Source organism: Porites lutea, chromosome 13 (assembly GCF_958299795.1).
Source record: "Porites lutea chromosome 13, jaPorLute2.1, whole genome shotgun sequence".
In the NCBI taxonomy this organism is placed as follows: Eukaryota; Metazoa; Cnidaria; class Anthozoa; order Scleractinia; family Poritidae; genus Porites; species Porites lutea.
The window spans coordinates 1,929,973-1,949,855 of NC_133213.1; the positions used below are offsets into that span (position 1 = coordinate 1,929,973).

General features: G+C 38.1%; 3 protein-coding genes across 5 annotated transcripts; 1 reads left to right on the forward strand and 2 right to left on the reverse strand.

Annotated features, from left to right (window-relative positions):
- Positions 1–3,700: 3,700 nt before the first annotated feature.
- On the reverse strand, positions 3,701–5,710 carry LOC140923180 (uncharacterized). Its single transcript, XM_073373259.1, has one exon. It carries the CDS (start codon positions 5,502–5,504, stop codon positions 4,485–4,487), a length of 1,020 nt encoding a protein of 339 aa, XP_073229360.1. The 5' UTR covers positions 5,505–5,710; the 3' UTR covers positions 3,701–4,484.
- Positions 5,711–10,619: 4,909 nt separating this feature from the next.
- LOC140923424 (adenosine receptor A2b-like) lies at positions 10,620–11,830 on the forward strand. Its single transcript, XM_073373518.1, has one exon. The coding sequence runs from the start codon at positions 10,644–10,646 to the stop codon at positions 11,562–11,564; it is 921 nt and encodes a 306-aa protein (XP_073229619.1). The 5' UTR covers positions 10,620–10,643; the 3' UTR covers positions 11,565–11,830.
- A 1,988-nt stretch (positions 11,831–13,818) lies between these two features.
- Positions 13,819–19,883, reverse strand: LOC140923166 (trace amine-associated receptor 9-like). 3 transcript variants are annotated; one of them, XM_073373247.1, is made up of 2 exons: positions 19,766–19,883; positions 13,819–16,475 (listed from the first exon to the last, which is right to left on the reverse strand). In XM_073373247.1, exon 2 carries the CDS (start codon positions 16,079–16,081, stop codon positions 15,167–15,169), a length of 915 nt encoding a protein of 304 aa, XP_073229348.1. In that variant the 5' UTR covers positions 16,082–16,475; positions 19,766–19,883; the 3' UTR covers positions 13,819–15,166. The 3 variants fall into 3 exon arrangements, with proteins under 3 accessions (XP_073229348.1, XP_073229349.1, XP_073229347.1); XM_073373248.1 differs by having other exon boundaries at positions 19,734–19,825; XM_073373246.1 differs by lacking the exon at positions 19,766–19,883 and adding an exon at positions 17,928–18,065.

Here is a 19,883-nt window from a genome sequence, read left to right on the forward strand (position 1 = left end):
GTTGCTGTAGTTTGTTCAGTTACTGTGGTTTCCGCTGTAGTTTCTGTACTTGCTGTGGTTTGCGTAGTTTCCTTAGTTTGTGTAGTTGATGTTAGATGCGATAGTTTCTGTGGTTTGGGTAGTTGCCAGTAGTTTGAGTAATTGCTCTGTAGTTTCAGGTGTAGTTACTGTGCTTTCTGTAGTTGCTGTAGTTAGATTGTAGTTTCCTTAGTTTGTGTAGTTCCCAGTAGTTTGAGTACTTGCTTTAGTTTTTATGTTGAGTCACTGTAGTTTGAGTAGTTGCTGTAGTTTGTGTATTTTCTGTAGTTGCTGTAGTTACTGTATTTTCTGTAGTTGTTGTAGTTTGTGTAGTCACTCATTTTGTGTAGTTTCCGGTAGTTTGAGTAGTTTCAGCTGTATTTGGTGTAGTTATTGTTGTTGTTGTAAGTTTTAAATTTGTAGTTTCTGAAGTTGCTTTAGTTTGTGTGTTAGCCTGTAGTTTGAGTAGTTGCAGTAGTTTGTGTAGTTACTGTGGTTTCTCGGTAGTTTCTGTAGTTGCTGTAGTTGCTGTAATTGCGTAGTTTGTCTAGTTTGTTTAGTCGCTGTAGATGCTGTAGTTTGTATAGTTTCCCAATAGTTGCCAGTATATAGTTTGAGCAGTTTCTGTATTTTGTGTAGTTACTGTAGTTTGCGTAGTTGCCAGTAGAGTTTGAGTAGTTACTGTAGTTTATGTAGTTACTGCATGTGGTTTCTGGGTAGTTTGTGTAGTTGCTGTACTTCGCGTAGTTGAACACTAAAACGTGGGAAAACCAGTCAAAACTCGAGAATTTCATTCATTTAGTTTAATGATCCGATTTTCAAAATCATGAGTCAGTATTCGGTCGCGCTTCTAAACGCAAGAAAATTTTATTTTTCAAGGCTAAGAGGGAGATTCACTTAGTAACTTGTAAGAAGATTGGTCCTTTCCCAGAAATAGCTTAGAAAGCATGTCTCCGAAGCCATCGTATTTCTCGTATATATACTCAACCTTTGTTTGATTGTATTGCTTCGGCTGCCCAAATTCGTCCATGGGTATTTCCTGGCTTTTTAAAAGTAAATGCAAATAATTCTATTGTGTTAAGTTTGTGTTCTTCTCGACAGAAGTTGCTGGAATCAGTGTTTAGTTGTTATTGTTGTAAATTTGTAGTGTCAGTAACCATGCCTAGGATTTTATAGCGTATTAGTCATTGTTGGTTCGGCGGGATGTCTGAAAGATGAACTAAGGATTAGTTTACCGCTTCTTTAATACTAGGTAGTTTCGGCGGTGTAGTCGTGTTGATTATTTAGTCAGGGGTATTCACTAACCATAATTTAGTGGTTACGTTAGTTAAGTTGCCTTTAGTGATCAGTTTAGACCGGCTTACCTGCCAACTTGTATGATACCGCCCGCCTGCGTCGTCTGCCTAAATGAAAGTGATAGTAAGACAAATGATTTATTCCTTACTTGAACATTCAAAATTACCCTACAAACAATGATTCCAACGCCAAAGGAACTGAACCAGGGGCACCCAACGAGAACATAGTTCAAAACCACTTAAACATAGCATTGTTGAACGTATTTTAGTATTTAAACGGTAGATATAGGCATATTTTTATCCCCTAAAAATTTTTCATCTGTTCGGATTTCCTAGCTGAAAGTCTAGTGATCCGAAAATTATAGGGATCAAAACTTACCTTTTCGAAAATTTCAGCCAGAAAAAAGGCTCCCGAAAATTCTAGGTGACCTTTTTACGGTAACAATCCGTTAAAAATAGGCAATTGTATACATACCATTTTTGGGGGGTTCGAAAATCCTAGGAGAGACAGGCAAGCAAGAAATTTTACAACAAATGTTCCGAAAATTCTAGATCTCAAATCGTCTTCCGAACAGATATTTTCCAAAAATTGTCGTTGGGTGCCCCTGCTGAACGTCGACGGAAGTTACTTTAACTGATGGGGATTTCTTGTAGTCGGAAACATCTTAGTTGCGAGGTGCAATTTGTTCCCGATAATTGCAGCCGAGAAGTCTCGACCGAATTATATTTATTTTATTGATTGTTAGTGAGACGCGAAATTACCAAGCGCATGTGGCATGTCTTAAGCGTTTGAAAACCCCGTAAATACGGACAGTCAACGAATGCGCAACGGAAATGGGAATCAGCCAGTGAAAAAACTAAACTAACATATAACCTACTTCCCCATCCTCCCGTGAACCTTGACTTTGAAACAGGCCTAGCAGGCCTAGGTATGTAATGCGTTGATGCTGGCTTCACAGTCAGCAGTGAAGAGCTTCCAGACGAATAGGACATTAAAGCGTTCCTTGTGTCATCTAAAAGCGAAGTGTACAAATTTTGTGTGAGGACGAGGTTGGTCAAAATCGCGAATAAGGCAATACAAAAGATCGCCTTCAAGTTAACGCAGTGGCGTGCAGACGTATACCCCATCGCTTCTCCTGGTGTTTCGGGAACTGAAGTGAGCTCGCAAACTTTTAAAATAACCATAATGGCAATAGTAAATTGTAACGCAGCGAGAAAACTAAACATGTTTAAATTTGACCGTTTTGGCATAAATTTACTACGCTGGTTAAAAATATACTGAAAATCTTCTATTTGATCTTTAAATCAGTTTTCAAAATAGATGTTTTAAGAAAACCTGAATCACACGAAGGCGAAATTTGTTGACCTTATGGAGATCTTAGGGCCATTGGATATACTTAATACCAACAAATCGCTCTTAAAGCTGAAATAGTTACACTAATAACTGCGGAAGTGATAAATCTCCATGATTTTGTTTCGGGTTGTTTTAGCAAAGATCAATATTTACCAAATGGTGCCAAAACACATCAGAGAAGGCAGTTCAAATTGTTTAACAACTACAATTAGCAGTTGACTTAAACTACAAACACTTGAAGGTTCAAACTAAACGTGGGATTTATTCTATTGTTGAAAATTTTAGAGATTAACATCATTGGCCCTTTCTTTCCTTCTGAATCATCGGATATTCTAAAAGTCGCCAATGTGGTTTGGATGGTTGACAAGCTGTCGATAAGGCAGCCAAAGTGCCGAAGTAGTTAAAAGTAACAAATTATGGACTCTTCCATTAGGGTTATTTATTTAATAATTTCATCAGCACTATTGTTCAAAGATGCACTGAAATCTGACTGTTCTTTCCTTCCCGCCATGACTCTTACTGCACACTCACTGATAAAGGCAGGGGTACCCAACGGGGAATTTTGAGAAAAAGACCTAAAAACAACAACAAAGCGTGAATAAAGTTTTCTGAGACTATTTTAAGCATTTTGGGAGATTGCTGGAAAAAAAGTATCTGTTCCTCACTCCCAGCAAGACTGATGGAAGAGTTCCCAGCCAGCAACCTTACAACCTGCAACCTGACTTACTGGGAAGTTTCATAGGGCACAATTCAGATCTTGAGTGGTAAGTAACCCATACAAGTAACCCGTAGCAGCTATTCTAGACTTCAAATCCCCTCTGACACCCTGAATTATCTTTTTCCCAGCGGCACCTTCCTTCCAAGGACTATTATTTCTTTCACATCTCCCAGCCAGCAAAAATGTGCCTGAAGAACAGATATTTTGAGGAACAGATCCATTGGGTGCCCCTGTAAAGGGATAAACTTGACTTGATTGACTTGAGGATTGTCATGTTGTATTCGTCTAGTCATCTTCAGCATAAATCAGCGGCACTGCTGAATATTACCATATTAATCCATATTATGAAAGATTCGGCAAATCGGCGACTCATCAGTGCAGTTCCTCGAATGACACTTTAGTTGGAACAACCATAATGCTGGTCATCAAGCCTTATCTTATTATATTCTCTATCACAAACAAAGAAAAACAAAGACAAATAAAGAAAACTGTGATTAATTATGACCAGGGAGAAGAAATTTCACAACATGGTTGTCATGGTTGGGAATGACGAAGAAGGTGTAGACATCTTTAAGGTAAGGAAAACGAGACAAAATTAATACTTTTGTATTTAGAAGTATAACTTTACAAATAATGTTTTTCTTTCCTCAAAAGTTACGTCGATCATGCCAAACCTATATATTCTACTGAGCATCATCCCACAGAAGGAGTCATCTGATTTAACTATAAGGCAGACTGGCATAGTAATTACACCGATACCCACTTTGTTTACTGCATTCGTGTGGTAAACGTTTCCACGGTCAAGCAGTTACAAACAAGAGATTATTTCAGCCGAAACTTTACAAAGCTTATGCTTTCAAATTTAAATTGACCAATTCCATTCAATCTGTTTATTCTTTTAGCTATATCTCGGTGCTTTAACTCGGATATAAAATCTTAATAAACAATTTATAATTTCTTTTAAGAGTATGCCTACTCAAATCAACTTCTTTCTGCTCCTTGTACCAAACTATTTTCTTAATCGATTTCAATTAAGCCTTCTTGACCTTTAATTTTAAAAAATGCATCAGATTGAAAGGATAAAACGAGATGAACGCATTTAGCTCAGAACAATAATTTCCTCGGGGTCTTCTCTGTCCTCCAAAGTCAAAAGCCTAGATCTCTGTCTTTCCTCCCTCTGTTGTCTTTTTCCAGACGAAGCTATACTCGAGGCATCATCTCCCACACGACTTGATTGCGTAGACATTATTACACTTGCAGATTCTAAGTCTTCAGTGTTAGCCGGAGTGTGGCCATTAGCTGTGCTGGTCTTTTCATCGCCTTTACAACAACCATAGCGAACTCTGGCGAAGTTTGCGACGATTATCAGTAAGTTCTTAAATGCAAAAACTGACGCACCTGCTTTGTATTTGTAGTGAACGACCAGGCGAATTATTAAAAAAGGAAAATTTACGAGAACTGCTTGGACAATAATGTAAATCGTATATATTATTCCTTGCGTTTCATTCGTCTCTTCAGTGTTGTTCAAAGCTTCTCTGACAGGCCCTGCGAAATTGAAGGTCAAAATTATAAGACTGACAATCACAAACGCGCAAATGCAATAGTCTATGTCACGCGGTAAAATTGCGTTCTTTCGAGGATCGATGATTGCATCCAGAATATCGACAATGTCCAAAATATCCAAAAGAATGGGCCAGTTCAGGTTCATATGTAATGCTATTTCAAACTCTTCAGCATCTAACAGCATGTACACTATTGCTGTGAGCGACAAAGGATATTTCAGAAATCCGTGGTCGAGCCCGGAAGATTCTACGTCAATTTTAGACATTAGGGTACCAAGAATCCATCCCGAATGTATGCAGAGAGACAGAATATACAGGAACCAAACACCTGAAGCAACTTCACCCTGTGTAGAGTTCATTTGTCCTTTTACCCATAGCAATACGGCAGGTGTGTAAGCAAGCGTGAAGGCCTGAAACGAGGACTTGTTCGCGTATAGTACCAAATACTGGTTCAACAACACAGCCTGAGTGAGTATAACGGAAACGAAGATGAATCGTCCAATCCACTGAAAGAATACTGTGCGGCTGACATTAAAATTAAGATTATGTTTACACATTGTGCTGTTTGTATAGAACAGACTGAGCTGTTTAAAAAGATAAACAACAGATTCTTGGACCCAGGATCCCTTGCTCGCGCAAGCTCTCGCACGGCTTGGACTTAGTTCAACAGAAGAAGGGATTATCTCTGTCTGAGGGCGCAGGGCTACATTGTAGATTTTCTTGTGGTAACAGTGAAAAAAAATTAAAGTTACCGGCGTACTAGTGAGGCAATGCTCAGTTAATTCAATCCAAATTCCTTATCATAAACTCTGTTTAATATGTTCCTGCGGATAAAATTGCGTACGGTGTTGTAGTTCGGTTTTAATAATTAGCTTTGATATATAGTGCTTGAATTGCCAATCTGATAAGATGTATATATTCAGTAAATCTAAGGTCACATCACAAAGATATGCGACACACGCGCCGAGAAGAAAAAATTAAGTATTTAACTTGAAGAATGAAGATGAAGGAAAGAAAGTCGTCAGCAATGAATTTAGCCAACCAGTCCTGGGGGCGATAAATGTAATGGTGGACTTCCAAACTTTTTAACTTTGGAAACGTCGGACCAATACACATCACACTTCTAAACGTTTTTCTGAACAGACATCTCTAACAGATGCAAATGTTCCTTGAGGACAGATTGTCATCAGCGTAAGTGATAAAAGGATGGACCACAGACGAAGCTAATGTTCCGGAGGTGCTTTGGAAGATGCTTACAGATAGAATCCTGTCAGACTTTCTGGCACTGCTTTTAAGATAATAAATTCCCAATTTATTATTTACTTTTAATACTCTGTAAGACTGACACCTTTGTAAAGCGGACACCTAGAGTTAGTTTCTGCCTTTCCCTGAGTCATTTTCCCCAGTAATTTCTATGCGAAAGCAAACAACTACACACTACGTCATGTATACCGCTAACCGAAGGCAAACAACTACACACTACGTCATGTATACCGGCACTGATTATATACGGGCAATGATTTCCTTCGTAGAGTGAATTTACTGTGTACAAACTGGCGGGTATGAGGGTATGTGACTGCTTCTTACAGCAATTTCTACGGAATATAAAACCTTTCGTCCTTTTTATGATAGTGCAGAGAAAAATAACAATTAAATGCAATGAAGAACCAGTTTCAAAGCGAACTGAGCCGATAACGTCACCATGAACATTGGAATTTAAGTTATCTCTATTTGCTCTTTTTGAAAACAATTTCAGTTCCCAACAGTTGAATTTTCTTAAATCTCGAGACACAGCTCGGAATCTTGACGGACTAATTTGCTCGTAAACGCAGCAATATAAATTTGCTGGTACTGCTATTAGGAAAGCCATTTTCAAAACTGTCATCTTCACATTGCTGCAAAGCTCATTTAGCACATTATTTACTCTAATCTCAGGACACGGGCTTAGTCTAATGGGTATTAATGTCACAAACGACCATAGGAGCAAACAACATATACAGTTAAGAAAATAAGTATATATTTAATAAAAATGAAAAAGGAAATTAAATTTGATAAAAAAACCTGCAGCTTTTCGTTTATTGTGATAAATTGAAATGAAAATACCACACACTTTTTGGTAGTTACAAAATTAAACGATGGAGGGTAAAGATGTATTCATTTCTTTAATTAAAACTGTTTTCAGGGCATACATGTTTTAGTTCATATCCCGGCGCTTCTTATAGCCCCGAAATTTAATCTGCGGGCTTGTAAGTATGGAGGCACCATCTTCGGGGCAGATATTGCTTGACAGATTAGAACAAACAAATATATTACAATTATATATTTCCCAGATTTCCTTGGGTTTGTCTCCATGTGAATACAGAATATGCGTCCTAATATGGAGGACGTTTATTTTAATGCAAGGCCTCCCTAGAGATAATTAAAAGGTGTATCGGCAGCTAGTATTTCCTCAGTTGCATTGATATGTAGCTTATAATTTATTATAGAGAATTTATCCTTTTATTGCACCGTTTAAATTATATATTAGACTACATTTAGTTTATGCTAATTGTGGAACAGGTTGAATAAACAAACGTCGTCCCATACAAATTTGCTTTTTTTAAAAAAAAAAAAGTTGAAACCGCCGGCGAAGTTGGTCTTTGAAGAAAAGTTGTTCTGACTAAAAGACAACAAAATAATGAGCAACTTTACTGGCGGTAAAATCTTAACTTTTGAAAAGGAAGTTTGTGTTTCGTCTTCCGGTGAAGAACCTGCAATGAGATTCCTTGTTGCACTGAACATATTTTTATCTTTCACTGCATTATTAGGAAATTCTATTATCCTTGTTGCCCTTAAGGAGTGTTCCCTACATCCTGCATCCAGACTTTTATTCATCTGCCTGGCGTGCACCGACCTGTTAGTTGGTGTTCTTCTAGAACCCTTCAACGTGGTCCATTTGTTTTTGTCCATGCAAGGAGATCAACAGCTCTGCAGTCGAATGTTAGTCCCAAGTTATATCATCGGCGTAATTCTTTTTGGCGTTTCTATCTCAACGTTAACTGCCATAAGCGTGGACCGACTTCTGGCATTGCTGTTGAAGCTAAGGTACAGACAAGTTGTAACTTTGAAGCGAACCTGTGCGGTAATAGCATTTATATGGCTCCTGAACGTCTTCGCTGCAACCATGTACTTCTGGGTTCATTTTATTTTCCTGTGGTATGGCTATATACTGATAATAGCCTGTTTCGTAACCTCAACTTCCTCGTACACAAAAATCTACTTAACTCTTCGCCTTCATCAAAGACAACAAGAACGATTCTCCCACGAACAACCGCTGAGAAGAACTGGAATTCCACTGAATATAGCACGATTCAGAAAAACAGTGTCCACAGCTCTCTGGGTGCAGTTAACATTAGTAGCCTGTTATCTTCCGTATGGTATAGTAACAGCCTTAATGACTAGTCATGGTTTATCTCCATCTATTATTCTTGCTAGTAGGTTTGCCTCAACTCTTGTCTACCTAAACTCGACCCTGAATCCTTTGTTGTATAGCTGGAAGATAAGAGACGTCAGAGAGACAGTAGAGGCAAAACTACAACAACTGATGAGTTGTGGTCAGTCTAGAGTTCAGGCTTTCAGAGGTAATGTAAGGACAACTAATGAAAGAACAGATTAAGCACGTACAGTGGACTCCCGATAACTCGAACTCCCGATAACTCGAACCTTTTTTCGATTCCCTTGAAGTTTCGAGTTATCGGGAGTTCGAGTTATCGGGATCCCGAAGAAAATAGCCGAGAGTAAGGTAAAAAACAGTTTTACTGCACAGTGAACATTTTAATCAAATTTAATTGTAGAAATTTCAAGTGAAAATTAAAAGATACTTCTAGATTATAAATCAGAACGTAACGTAACAAAACATAGCCTAAATTGAGCATGCGTTTTACTGTTTTGAGAAGAAAAGCTGCATCACGTTAGCCTGGGACAATCAACATCAGCTTCCACTAGTAAACTATACTCCTACAACACGTCAACAGGAAATCCAAAATTCAATGTTTCGGACGCCCGTAGACGGCTTTTTTCCCGACTTTTTAAGGGCTCAGAACATGGTTCGAGTTATCGAGGGTAAAATTATATAGAAAATGACCTGGGGGGAAACGAAAATTGGTTCGAGTTAGTTGGAGTTCGAGTTATCGAGGGTTCGAGTTACCGAGGGTAAAATTACAGTGAATGTATGACGGAAATCCAGGGGAAATCGATTTTGGTTCGAGTTAGCGCGAGGTTCGAGTCAGCGAGGGTTCGAGTTATCGGGAGTTGACTGTATTTCTTACGTCTACTCCGGTCCGCAGTAACTTAAAGACAAAGCTTTCCATGCAAACAGCTTCACGGAGTTTCAGACTTGTATTTTCTCACGGTAAAGTACGCTTCAAACAGGGAGGATCAAGTTTGACTTACACAATGATGGATGAAGCAGAATGGACAAATGATAAAAACGCGTATAGAAAGGAGAGGATTTCCGTCTCGCTACTTTCTTCAAGGCAATGAATACCTGAAATACGAACAGTATCATAACCAGTATATCACTCTCTCGTGTGTATATTTATAATAATTATTTAATTTCTTCTGATCATGATGTGGATATGGGAGGTCAGGGAAGGGCAAGAACTAGTAACAGCCCAGTGCGCATGCGTTAGACTTCAGTCTCTTTTCTCTTCCCTTTCCCGCCAAATTTTCTGTGCTCACGAACATAATGGTAAGTAGATGTTTCGACAGAGATGCAATGTAGTCCTCACTTATAATTTGGCAGTTCAGCCTTATTCTCATCTTTTTGGTTCCCTCAGCGGGGGATTGCTTATTTCTAGCGATGCCAGGAAAAACTGTATTTAAAAATTATCCACCGGTCGCAAAGGTTGGAGAACTAGCTTGGTCCAAACTAGTAACTGGTTTTTATAACTTGAATACTATGACGCGACTACTTTAATCCTCTCTTTGAGCACCTGGGATTGCCTGAGGGACGAAAGACAAAACGGAATGACGTCAAATGAAAGTATTTTAGCTATGTAAGGTACGTGGATTGATTCGGAGTAAAATATAATGATCAGGAAATTTTCTTCTTCTTCAAATATGGTTAGAATCGCACTTACGTGTCATTTGTTTGCAAATATTTTGATAGAGGTGAATATTTTGCATATGCCTCAGGATAAAGCTAACAGTCAACTATCTAAAGATAAACTGTACTGAAAAGTTTATAAATTCAACTTTACACATTAGAAGTGCCGAAAAGAAAAAAACAAAATTTTTTTTGAAAATAACTGACGATCTTTTGATCGACCTGTCGATAGGTGATTTGTTGATGCTAACAGGATATTGATACATATCAGTTTGACTAGAAGTTTTTATACGTCATGAAAATACTTTCTCAACAAACAATATAATATCTTGGGTGTAACCATAACTTACAATAGAGAGCATTCAACCTTACAAATAGTGTAATTTTGTTTCTGTTCATTTAAAGAGCTTCCGACGAGCGAACTAGAGATAGCTTTGTTAGAAGTACGGAGTAGTCGTACATTTTGTGCGCGAACCCTGCAGTTGAAACAGCTTTGAGTTTATGAATATTACTTTAGGTTTGATTGCTGTACTTGAGACAGGTGCCATGTACGAATCTGGATATTAAAAAATAACGTCCACACAGTTTGTTCAGTGTCGCAATCGATAAAATGTCGAACTTAAATAGAGATGAATTTGGACCCACAGCAATCATTAACAAAGCAAGTTCAACTGCATCAGGAATTCTTATGTTCCACGCTGGCTTGAATGTTTTTCTCTCTATTACCGCGGCGCTTGGTAATCTTCTGATCCTTTTCGCACTTCCTAGGGTTTCCTCAGTTCACCCACCGACAAAGCTGCTGTATCGATGCCTGGCGATTACTGATCTACTCGTCGGTTTCATATTAAACCCACTGCACACAATTCCTATTGTGGCATACCTAACCGAAGTTAACTGGAAACTTGTGCTGTATGCTCGAACGATCGCATTTGTTCTCAGCTTTATCTTGTGTGGAGTGTCGATTTTTGTATCCACAGCCATAAGCGTGGACAGACTTCTTGCTCTATTGCTAGGATTCCGGTATAGACTCTTGGTAACATTATGGAGAGTACGTGCTGTTGTAGTTGCCTTTTTAAGCCTTGGTGTTTCCGTAGGGCTGTGTTTCCTTTTCTGGAACAGACGCATTGCCCTAATTATATCATTGGGTTTAGTGCTAATTTCTGTAATCATATCTATACTCTCCTATTCAAAGATCTTCTTTGGACTACGACAGTATAGAGTCAGAATTCAAGACCTTATTCACGCAGAACAACCAAGAGAAAGAAGGGCCCCACTGAACATATCGCTTTACAAAAAGACTGTCTCTAGTATAGTTTGGGTTCAATTAGCGTTAGTTGCTTGCTATGCTCCGTTCGTTATTTGTGTTGTAACAATACGAATAAAAAGATGGTCAGGAATCTACGCGCATATGGTTTGGTTGTTTTCGGGAACGCTTGTCTACTTAAACTCCTCACTCAACCCGATTCTCTATTGCTGGAAGCTCAAAGGAGTAAGACAAGCGGTAAAAACGACAATCAGACGTTTTCGTTGACACTGATCGACCCAAAAAGTTATTTAATTACAGGTTCATCATAGCAGCCAAGAGGTTGTGTGCTTAAATAAACTGTTCAGCAAATTCAAAACGGAAAAACTCTATAATTAAGTCAACGAATGTAGTAATATACTAGTCAGATTTAATTGAATTTTCATTCCATTAATATAATTACTGGGGAAATACAGAGTAGATTATTGCTCGATAATTGTGTTCAAAGCTGTAAAAAAAAAGGAACAATGCTAAATGATTTTCTTGCAATTGAAAACAATCCAAAGTCTTTAATATGCTTGTATAGTTACTGACACATCACTAGAACACAGAATAAAAATGATTATATGTTTACATTATTCAGTTTTGTTGAAGGAAAATAAGCATTCAGCTGTTGTTGTTCATAAATACTGATCATCACGTAATTTGCGGTGATCAAAATCGACGAAAGCTGAAAGTTACTCCAGTCCATTTATAAGGTTGTCAATGATCAGTGAACCTTCTTTTTTTCAATTTCTTCTGTGACAGACTGTCAAGGAAAAGTGAACTAAAGGGCAGATTCAAAGTCAATTTTAATATTTCCTTCACTGGCCAAAGACTAAACAGAAATCCCACCTGTTTTATAATTAAGGTCCCGTCTATGTTCATCCGAATTGATTTAAAAAAAGGAGAAATATTTACTAGAAAACCCTACGTCTCATACTAAATAATAAATCGTAAAAAAATACGAAGGAAATTAATGTTTGATGAGTATTTGGCCTCAGATAAAAAACTTCTCTTTGTGCACCTTAATTTCTTACTTCTAAAGAAGTCATCAGCCTTGTTCCCAGTCGTCCTCGGCGATTTCGGATGTGAGGTCACCTGTCAAACACGAGCTGAGACAATTCACGTGATCTAATTGCACAGTATAACCAATCATAAAAACACACCGGGTTTGTATATTGGAAGGATTACACGCTCCAGACCACAGGGAAGGTATCTTAATTAAATATGAGGAATGATTTGTGTCTCGGCCAGAACTGCAACAAATTAAATGTATCTGGTAACAATGACCTTACCAAGAGAGAGCTGATATTGCCTTCACTGCATGTCTGACGTCTCTGCGTTTCCAGTAATAAAAAAACGGATTCAGTGAAGAGTTCAAAAAGATAAGTGTCGCAACAAATGTCCAAATATTCCCCGCGTTGGTTCCATTCCAGCCATGGATCTCAGAAACTACGATAACGCAGAAACCGAAGGGGGCGTAGCAGAAAACTAATGCCAACTGCATCTAAGCTATAGTAGAAACTGTTTTTTTTTTTGTAACGCGCTATGTTCAGCAGAATACCTCCTCCACTGTCCGAGTGCGCTGGGACTTGGTCTGGTATTATTTTGTACGTGATATTGTCGCAGTCTGCGGTAAATTAATATATAAGAAACGGTCAACAGAGCAACAGAAAATGTTATTATCAGTAACGCTATAATCAAGGAGAAAAGCTTGCCAACGAAAACATAAATCGAGCCTACTGCAATACCAACGATAGAGAAAACAAGTATAGTTATGCGAATTCGCCGTAAAGTTACAAACCAAATTAAAATAGAGCACAAAGCCTATCGTGACTTCAGTGACGGTGGATATAAAAATGTACATGCCACATAAAACAAAGCTAAAGATAAATGAAATATCGTCCACGCCGTGCCCATATTCGCTAAGTTTATAATCCAAAATAAGACCGATTACATGGAGTGGGAGTAAAATAAAGCCAACGAGAAGGTCAAGAACCGCCAAGGATCGAAATAACAGTTTTTGTCGGCGGACAAAAAGGGCAAACCTCCATGACCTCTGCAATGCAACGAGGACCAACGAATTGCTCAGAACTGCGATGATGGAAAGAAAAGTATCAAGTCCCACATGAAAAGCAATTACCATTCGAAGCGAATTTTTCTTTCTTTTTATTGGCCGAGAGCCTATCACTTGACCTGCAAATGACTGCCTCCAAATAATGGTCTGCTCATGCGCAAAGTCGTCCAACTGTGTAGGCTTGTGTTTGACTGCAAGTATTCTGCTCATGCGTAAAAGAAACCACGGTTTTCTCCTCCTTGTGATCGGTCTTGCGTAAAAATGGCAGATCGCTTCGCTTCCCGAGAATATTCATTAAAAAACAAACTCGTTGATCGAATGATAAAACAAGTATTGAACTCAGTTAGCGCAAAATATCGTAATTTATTTGTCATGTGTACAATCAAGATTTGATTGGTTAACATTGGGAGGACAAGGACACTCTCGTGGCCTGCTGGCGTCTCCCATTCTCTGCACTGCGTCTTCGCAGCTCCTCTTCCAAAACTTTCCTCGCGCGAAAGATCTCGCCGGCTACGCAGGCTACAGAAGTAAAAACAGCGTTCGTTGGAAGTGCCCCAACTATTTTTGTCTGAGACTGTAGCTATGAGGAGTTATAAAGGGGATTTAAATTAGTCAGAAACAAAGACATATTCTGAATGAATGAATAATAATAGATTTTATTTCTTTCAAGTAAATCAACCATTCGCTAAGTTATAATCCTTGTGTTTTTATTATTGAGCTTAACCCCAGGTTGTTTGCATTCGTACAAACAACGTTTTGCCCGTATGATAGCATATATTAACTGCGATTTGTAGACACTGTATAACTGGCAAAGGAGTAATGAAATAAATACATAGTTTGAATATGGCATAAGATATGTTAAAATATATAGATTACCTCTAGACGTTTTGAGCCTAGGTACACAGTTTTTTTTCTTTTTTGCACGTCAATTTCAAACACAACTGATTACTCATATTTGCCATGTAGTTTTCCTTTACTTGGTCAGGCATTTTATTAAGCAAACTTAAAGTAGGTTTCTAATTATTGGTGCTTTGAATTAAATTCTAGTGTGACAATTGAAACAAGAGTTATTAATAAGCTGCAGTATACCATCTTTAATTAGTTTTATGCAGTTAAAATTCTCACTTTTCAAAATTGTTGTCCAGAAAGAATCCTTATAGATGTGATCAAAGATCCTTTGGTGTACCAATTAAAATGATTTCTCTTTACAGTGCTTTTAAATGGTACTATTTTGAGTAAATTAAAAAGGAGTCCTAACTTTGAAGTCTGTTGATCATCCTATCGCCCCGTGTGAGGGAATCCAAACATCTAAATTCCACGCCGTGGATTCCGGATTCTTTGCAGTTGAACTTGGTTTCTGGATTCCAAATTCCATGAGCTGTATTTCGAACTCCAAAGCCCAGGATTCCTCGAATTCCCCAAGCAAAACTTTCCCTGGTTTCGGATTCCACAAGCAAAGCTTTTCTCGATTCCGGAATCCGGATTCCTTTGCATGGGGCGAAAAGGAGCCTGAAAGTAGGCTTACGTGCGAGAGTCTGGCCCAAATTGAAGGAGGGAGCCTCTAGCGCGAGCCGCCCCGCGCGAAGCCCCGCGAAAAGAACCGATCAGAAGAATGGGGCGGTGAAAGGCTCAGGCTAATAGCAAATCCTATCCAGTAGTCATATAGTACAATACCTTAGCATAGTACCATTTAGTGAAGCATCTCTATGTTTAAAAAAAGAATGGTAAATAGCCTTTTTTTACTTTTATGGGACTCGTGCAGGTGAAAAGGTTAACTTGATTTACAACAAATGTATCTTCTGATGGCGGCGCTCGCTGCTTGTCTCACTTCCCTTAACTTCCAGCAGTAAAGAAATGGGTTCAAGGATGAATTAAAGTACACAAAAGTCCCAGAAAACGTCCAAAACATTTCGGAATAAAATCCAATCAAATTATTTACCTTTATAACCACAATACCTACAATAAATGGAGTGTAGCAAGCAATTAATGCCAGTTGTACCCAAGCAATGCTAGAGACTGTCTTTTTGTATTTTGCTATGTTTAGCGGATTCCCCCCTCCGTTAGGTTGTTTTTGGTAGATGCGACTCTGCATAATACTTTGGTGCTTCCTTAATGTACGAAAGATTGTAACGTAAGAAAAAGTTGAGATAATTATGGAAAATGCTACGCAAATTAGAGTTATAATCAAGGCGTATATTTTTTCCACGAAAACGTACACTAACCCTATTGAAACTACAAGGAGAAGAAAGCTAAGTATGGCTGCCCGAATTCGAGATAATGTTACAACCTTTTTGTATCTCAGCCGAAGCTTCAGAGCGAGAAGTCTGTCCAAACTTATGGCAGTTGATACGAATATTGATAATCCACACAAGACAAAACTTAAGACGTACGTCGCATGATCAAGGTGGTGTCCAATTATCCTCAGCTGATAATCTAAAATGAAGCCGATAACATGGAGTGGGTGAAGAATGAGGCCAACAAGTAGATCGCAGACTGCCAGGTATCGAAATAACAACTTTGTGGGAGGGTGAAGGGAAGACACCTTCTTCAGAGCCACGAGAATCAGAGAATTGCCCAAAATTGCTACTATGGCAAGAAATACATTTAATCCTACATGAACTGCAATAACCGCTGGTGATAATTTGCTTAATTCGTCTTTTGATGCATCTCCAATAAAAGTTGCCATCGTTGTATTGAGGTGTATTTACAGTTTGAAGAGATAATGATCCTCCTAATTTTAACTTGTATAACCACGAGCTCGTACTTACAGCTTCCAAGCTGGCACTTTAACTTTAATCTCTTTGCGCTGCACAATTTCTTCAAAGGGAGAAGTAGGCTTCCATTCGCCAAGCGAATTATCCCTGCCTACTCTTTTGAGAAGATCTATTTCAAGTCAGCTTGAAATTTAGAAATTAATTCCGCTGCTAAGTGCGAAAATTCAATTGCTTTTCCTTTGAATATTCCACGGAAATGCCAACGGTCTCGTCTTGTTTTTATGCTTGTTTGAAGTTTCAACAGTCAATCAGACTTTGATGTTATTCTCCTGTATGTAGTATCGCTCTCTTTAAACCGAAAGCCACCTAAAAACAAAAGGGAAACATACGACATTTATGTTTAAAATTACTTTTTTTTCTGTTTGCATGAAGATGTAAATATAAGTACAGGCAACATTCTCCTTCAGGCAGTATTTGAAAACTTGATGGACAGGACAGCGATTAATTATTAATAATACATGCAACAAACCACCTAAAAATTTCAGCTCGTGACGAGAAGCACTTACAAAAATATTAAGGTTGGTTTGTCAGTTCTCAAATATTCCGGCCGGATGCCAACCGAAAATGAGAGATTTCGAAACAATTTTAAACAGATTCATATTAGCTAATGAAATTCCAAACTAAATACAGAGCGTGTTCGATTTGTAAACAGTCATTCATATTTTATGTCAGCTACGCAAGCACCGGACTATAAGCTGGACTATTTGCATCACAATATAACTCAATACCTAAAACTGACTATTTAGCTGGCTGCTTGAGCAGCCAGCCTCTAGCAATTTTTTTTTATATTAGGGCGTTGGGGATCATTTTTGAGCCATAAAAAATGTAATTATATTTACTACGACATAAGGTTAAAACATTAACTGGATGTTTCTAAACCAAAATACTTGCCGAGGCTTCGATCTGTTTTTCCTATTTGTATGGATTTTGAAAGTAATGCTTCTATTGATCTACGCAGTTTACTTTTACTGCAAAAGCAAAATTTAACACAAAAACTCTAATTTGTAGGAAAGTTCATTGGAATTAGTGTATATTTAACCGTTTTGTGGCCGTCTAATCTTTTAAGTTTACCTTCGGTGGTGGATACACCCTGTTTTATACAACAAAACCACCAAAAGATGGAATCACTGCTTCTGCAACCTTACTACTAGTGACAACGCCACTCAAGAATTTGGTCTTCATGCAGTTTCAGTAGCATCGTCAGTACGGCGCGTCGATATAAATTTACAACGACCTAAGCTGGCGCAGTCCTATTGTCCTTAGAGACAGAACTGAAGAGACTACCAATATCAAACTACTCACGAGCCCAGTTGTTGTTTCATACGTCAGTCAAAGCCAGAATTGATCGCAGTATCTAAATTTTGCCTAGAGCACTGTTCGTTATTGCAAGAAAAGAACTTAGCTAGATAAAGTTTAAGTAAATATTTTATCAGGTGATCGATTTTTCTCTTCACCATTTTAACCATTCTTCCAAGAGAATAAGTATACTGAACGCTTACGCCGCCTGAGGACATCTTTCAGTTTTCAAGGCAATACTCAGTGCATTGGTTTAAGTGCAACGCCTAGATCTGAGCTAGACTAAACAAGACTGAGAGAGAAGCAGAATCTTACGATATGTTTTACCTTCATGTTTTCGCTTATGTCTCGCTCAGATAAGCAGAAATACAAGAATGTTAACGTTGCAAACATTTTTAAAATAAATTAGTGCCCTTCAGACTGCAAGATTAGTCAGTTTTTACAATGAATGGTTTCTTTTACCTTCAACCGATGCTTCGATTCCAACTTCGACAACAGTGTACTGCTGAACGTACGCTGTTGATTTCAACTATTGCTTGTGGTGACTGAATACTTCTAAGAGGTGCATTTACATTTTTTATAATTTGACACGAAGTGTGGGGGATGTTCCTGCTTTGACAGTATTTGCTAAATAATCAAAGGGCACGCAATGCGTGCTGAATCAATCACGAGCTAATACGCATGATAAGTTCTTTAAGATGAAGCAGCTGCTACCATCTTGGGTAGCTTTGATGATTTTACAGCGTTTAACGCCTTAACCAAACGTAAATTCGTAAATTTATATTTAGCTTCCTTCTACAAAAAGTTACATCATTATTGAAGAAAGGATCCAGGGATGAAAAGAATTTTCAAACGGGGGGAGTGGATGGTTTCACTGGTTCCCACTTTTCCTACTCCCGATCCCAGGTTTATCCCTACTCTAGTTACATAATCAGTTCCTGAAAAAGGTGAAGTGTTTTACGTCTTATGCAAATGCACAACACGTCCAAAGTTTTTAATTTAATTTTTTAATGAGTAGAAAGGACGTTTTATGTCGACGCATAGGCGCCGGTCATCTCCAACTTTTCTTGAAACGATAGGAGTTTAAAATGTGTTTTTAATTAGTTTGGTTAGGATCCCTGGTTTGGTGCACAGCTGTACACAGGTTTATCCCAGAACACTTCTGTGACTGCAAATGGACTTATTTTACCCAAATTAAAATTATATCAGAATTGATTTCTAGCTAGTCTACGTTCATCCACCGATTGCATTATACATGTTTGCATGCATCAGTTATTTCAGTTTTGAAAATGGCATTTTGATCATGTAAATAAAACTAAGGGAAAATAAGTACTTGTTGATACCATGGTGGGTTTCCTCTCTTATAGCCTCTCCAATACATGTGGCGTTGATAATGTAGAGAAATTAATTTATGCTGAACACATATTGGGATTAAAAGATTAAAAATAGCCTCACTGCAGCAATAACACTCTGCTTCAGAGTAAATTTATATCCAAAGTAATTGGTTTACAATTACAACAAGTTAGGTAAAATAAGAAACTTGCGAGTAAAAATGTGTGATAAAACACAGGAAGTTTCGACAACAGCATGTGGCAAATATCAAGGGTTCATCTTAAGATCGCTGGCAATGTATGTACGGAAACGTAAGGGTAAAAATGCCAGTGACTTGCTGTCTTGCTGTCGGGGGCGCTCATTTGTATTCTTAAATGCCTCACGAAATCTTTCAATCAGACATGAAAAGCGAAAAAAACTCACAGTGGACTGAATGAGACCCGTAGTGGTTTTTTACAAAATGCTACTACAACAATATATAAATGAATTCTATCAAATTTATTTATTATAGTTAAATACGTATTTTAAACCTATCTTTTCCTCCACGTACAGATAATAGCACGTACAACTATCACGTAACAGTATTGAAAACGTTTTTGTTTCCACTTTTTAATTAAACAAGCGACAGCTTGTTTAATTAATCGTTCACTTCGTTTAATTTCATCCCGGGAAACTACTGCTTTTTATAGACACAACATATATAAGCGACACTTTTCCGCAAAAAAAAGAACGCAAAAACCAAAACAAAACCAAAACAAAACCAAAACAAAACTATCAGAAAAACCAAAATCGAAACTAATTTTAAGGCAAGGATGGTCAAACGCTATTTGTTAGTTAACGTGTATGGCTTTTTTCTCCAAAAACCCGGACCTCATTTGAACCCAGAATGTAGAATTTTCTCTACCCTGACTATTTCAGACCTCATACCAAACATACCCATTTCTAGACTGCGGTTGAAGAGAACCTACCCAATTTCAGATCCAAATGGCTAGCACAAACGCTGGTGTGTATCCAAGGAGAACGGGCTGGTGCATAAGCTATGCTATTACGATAAAACCAAAATAGCTTGGTTTTCGCTGATCGTGC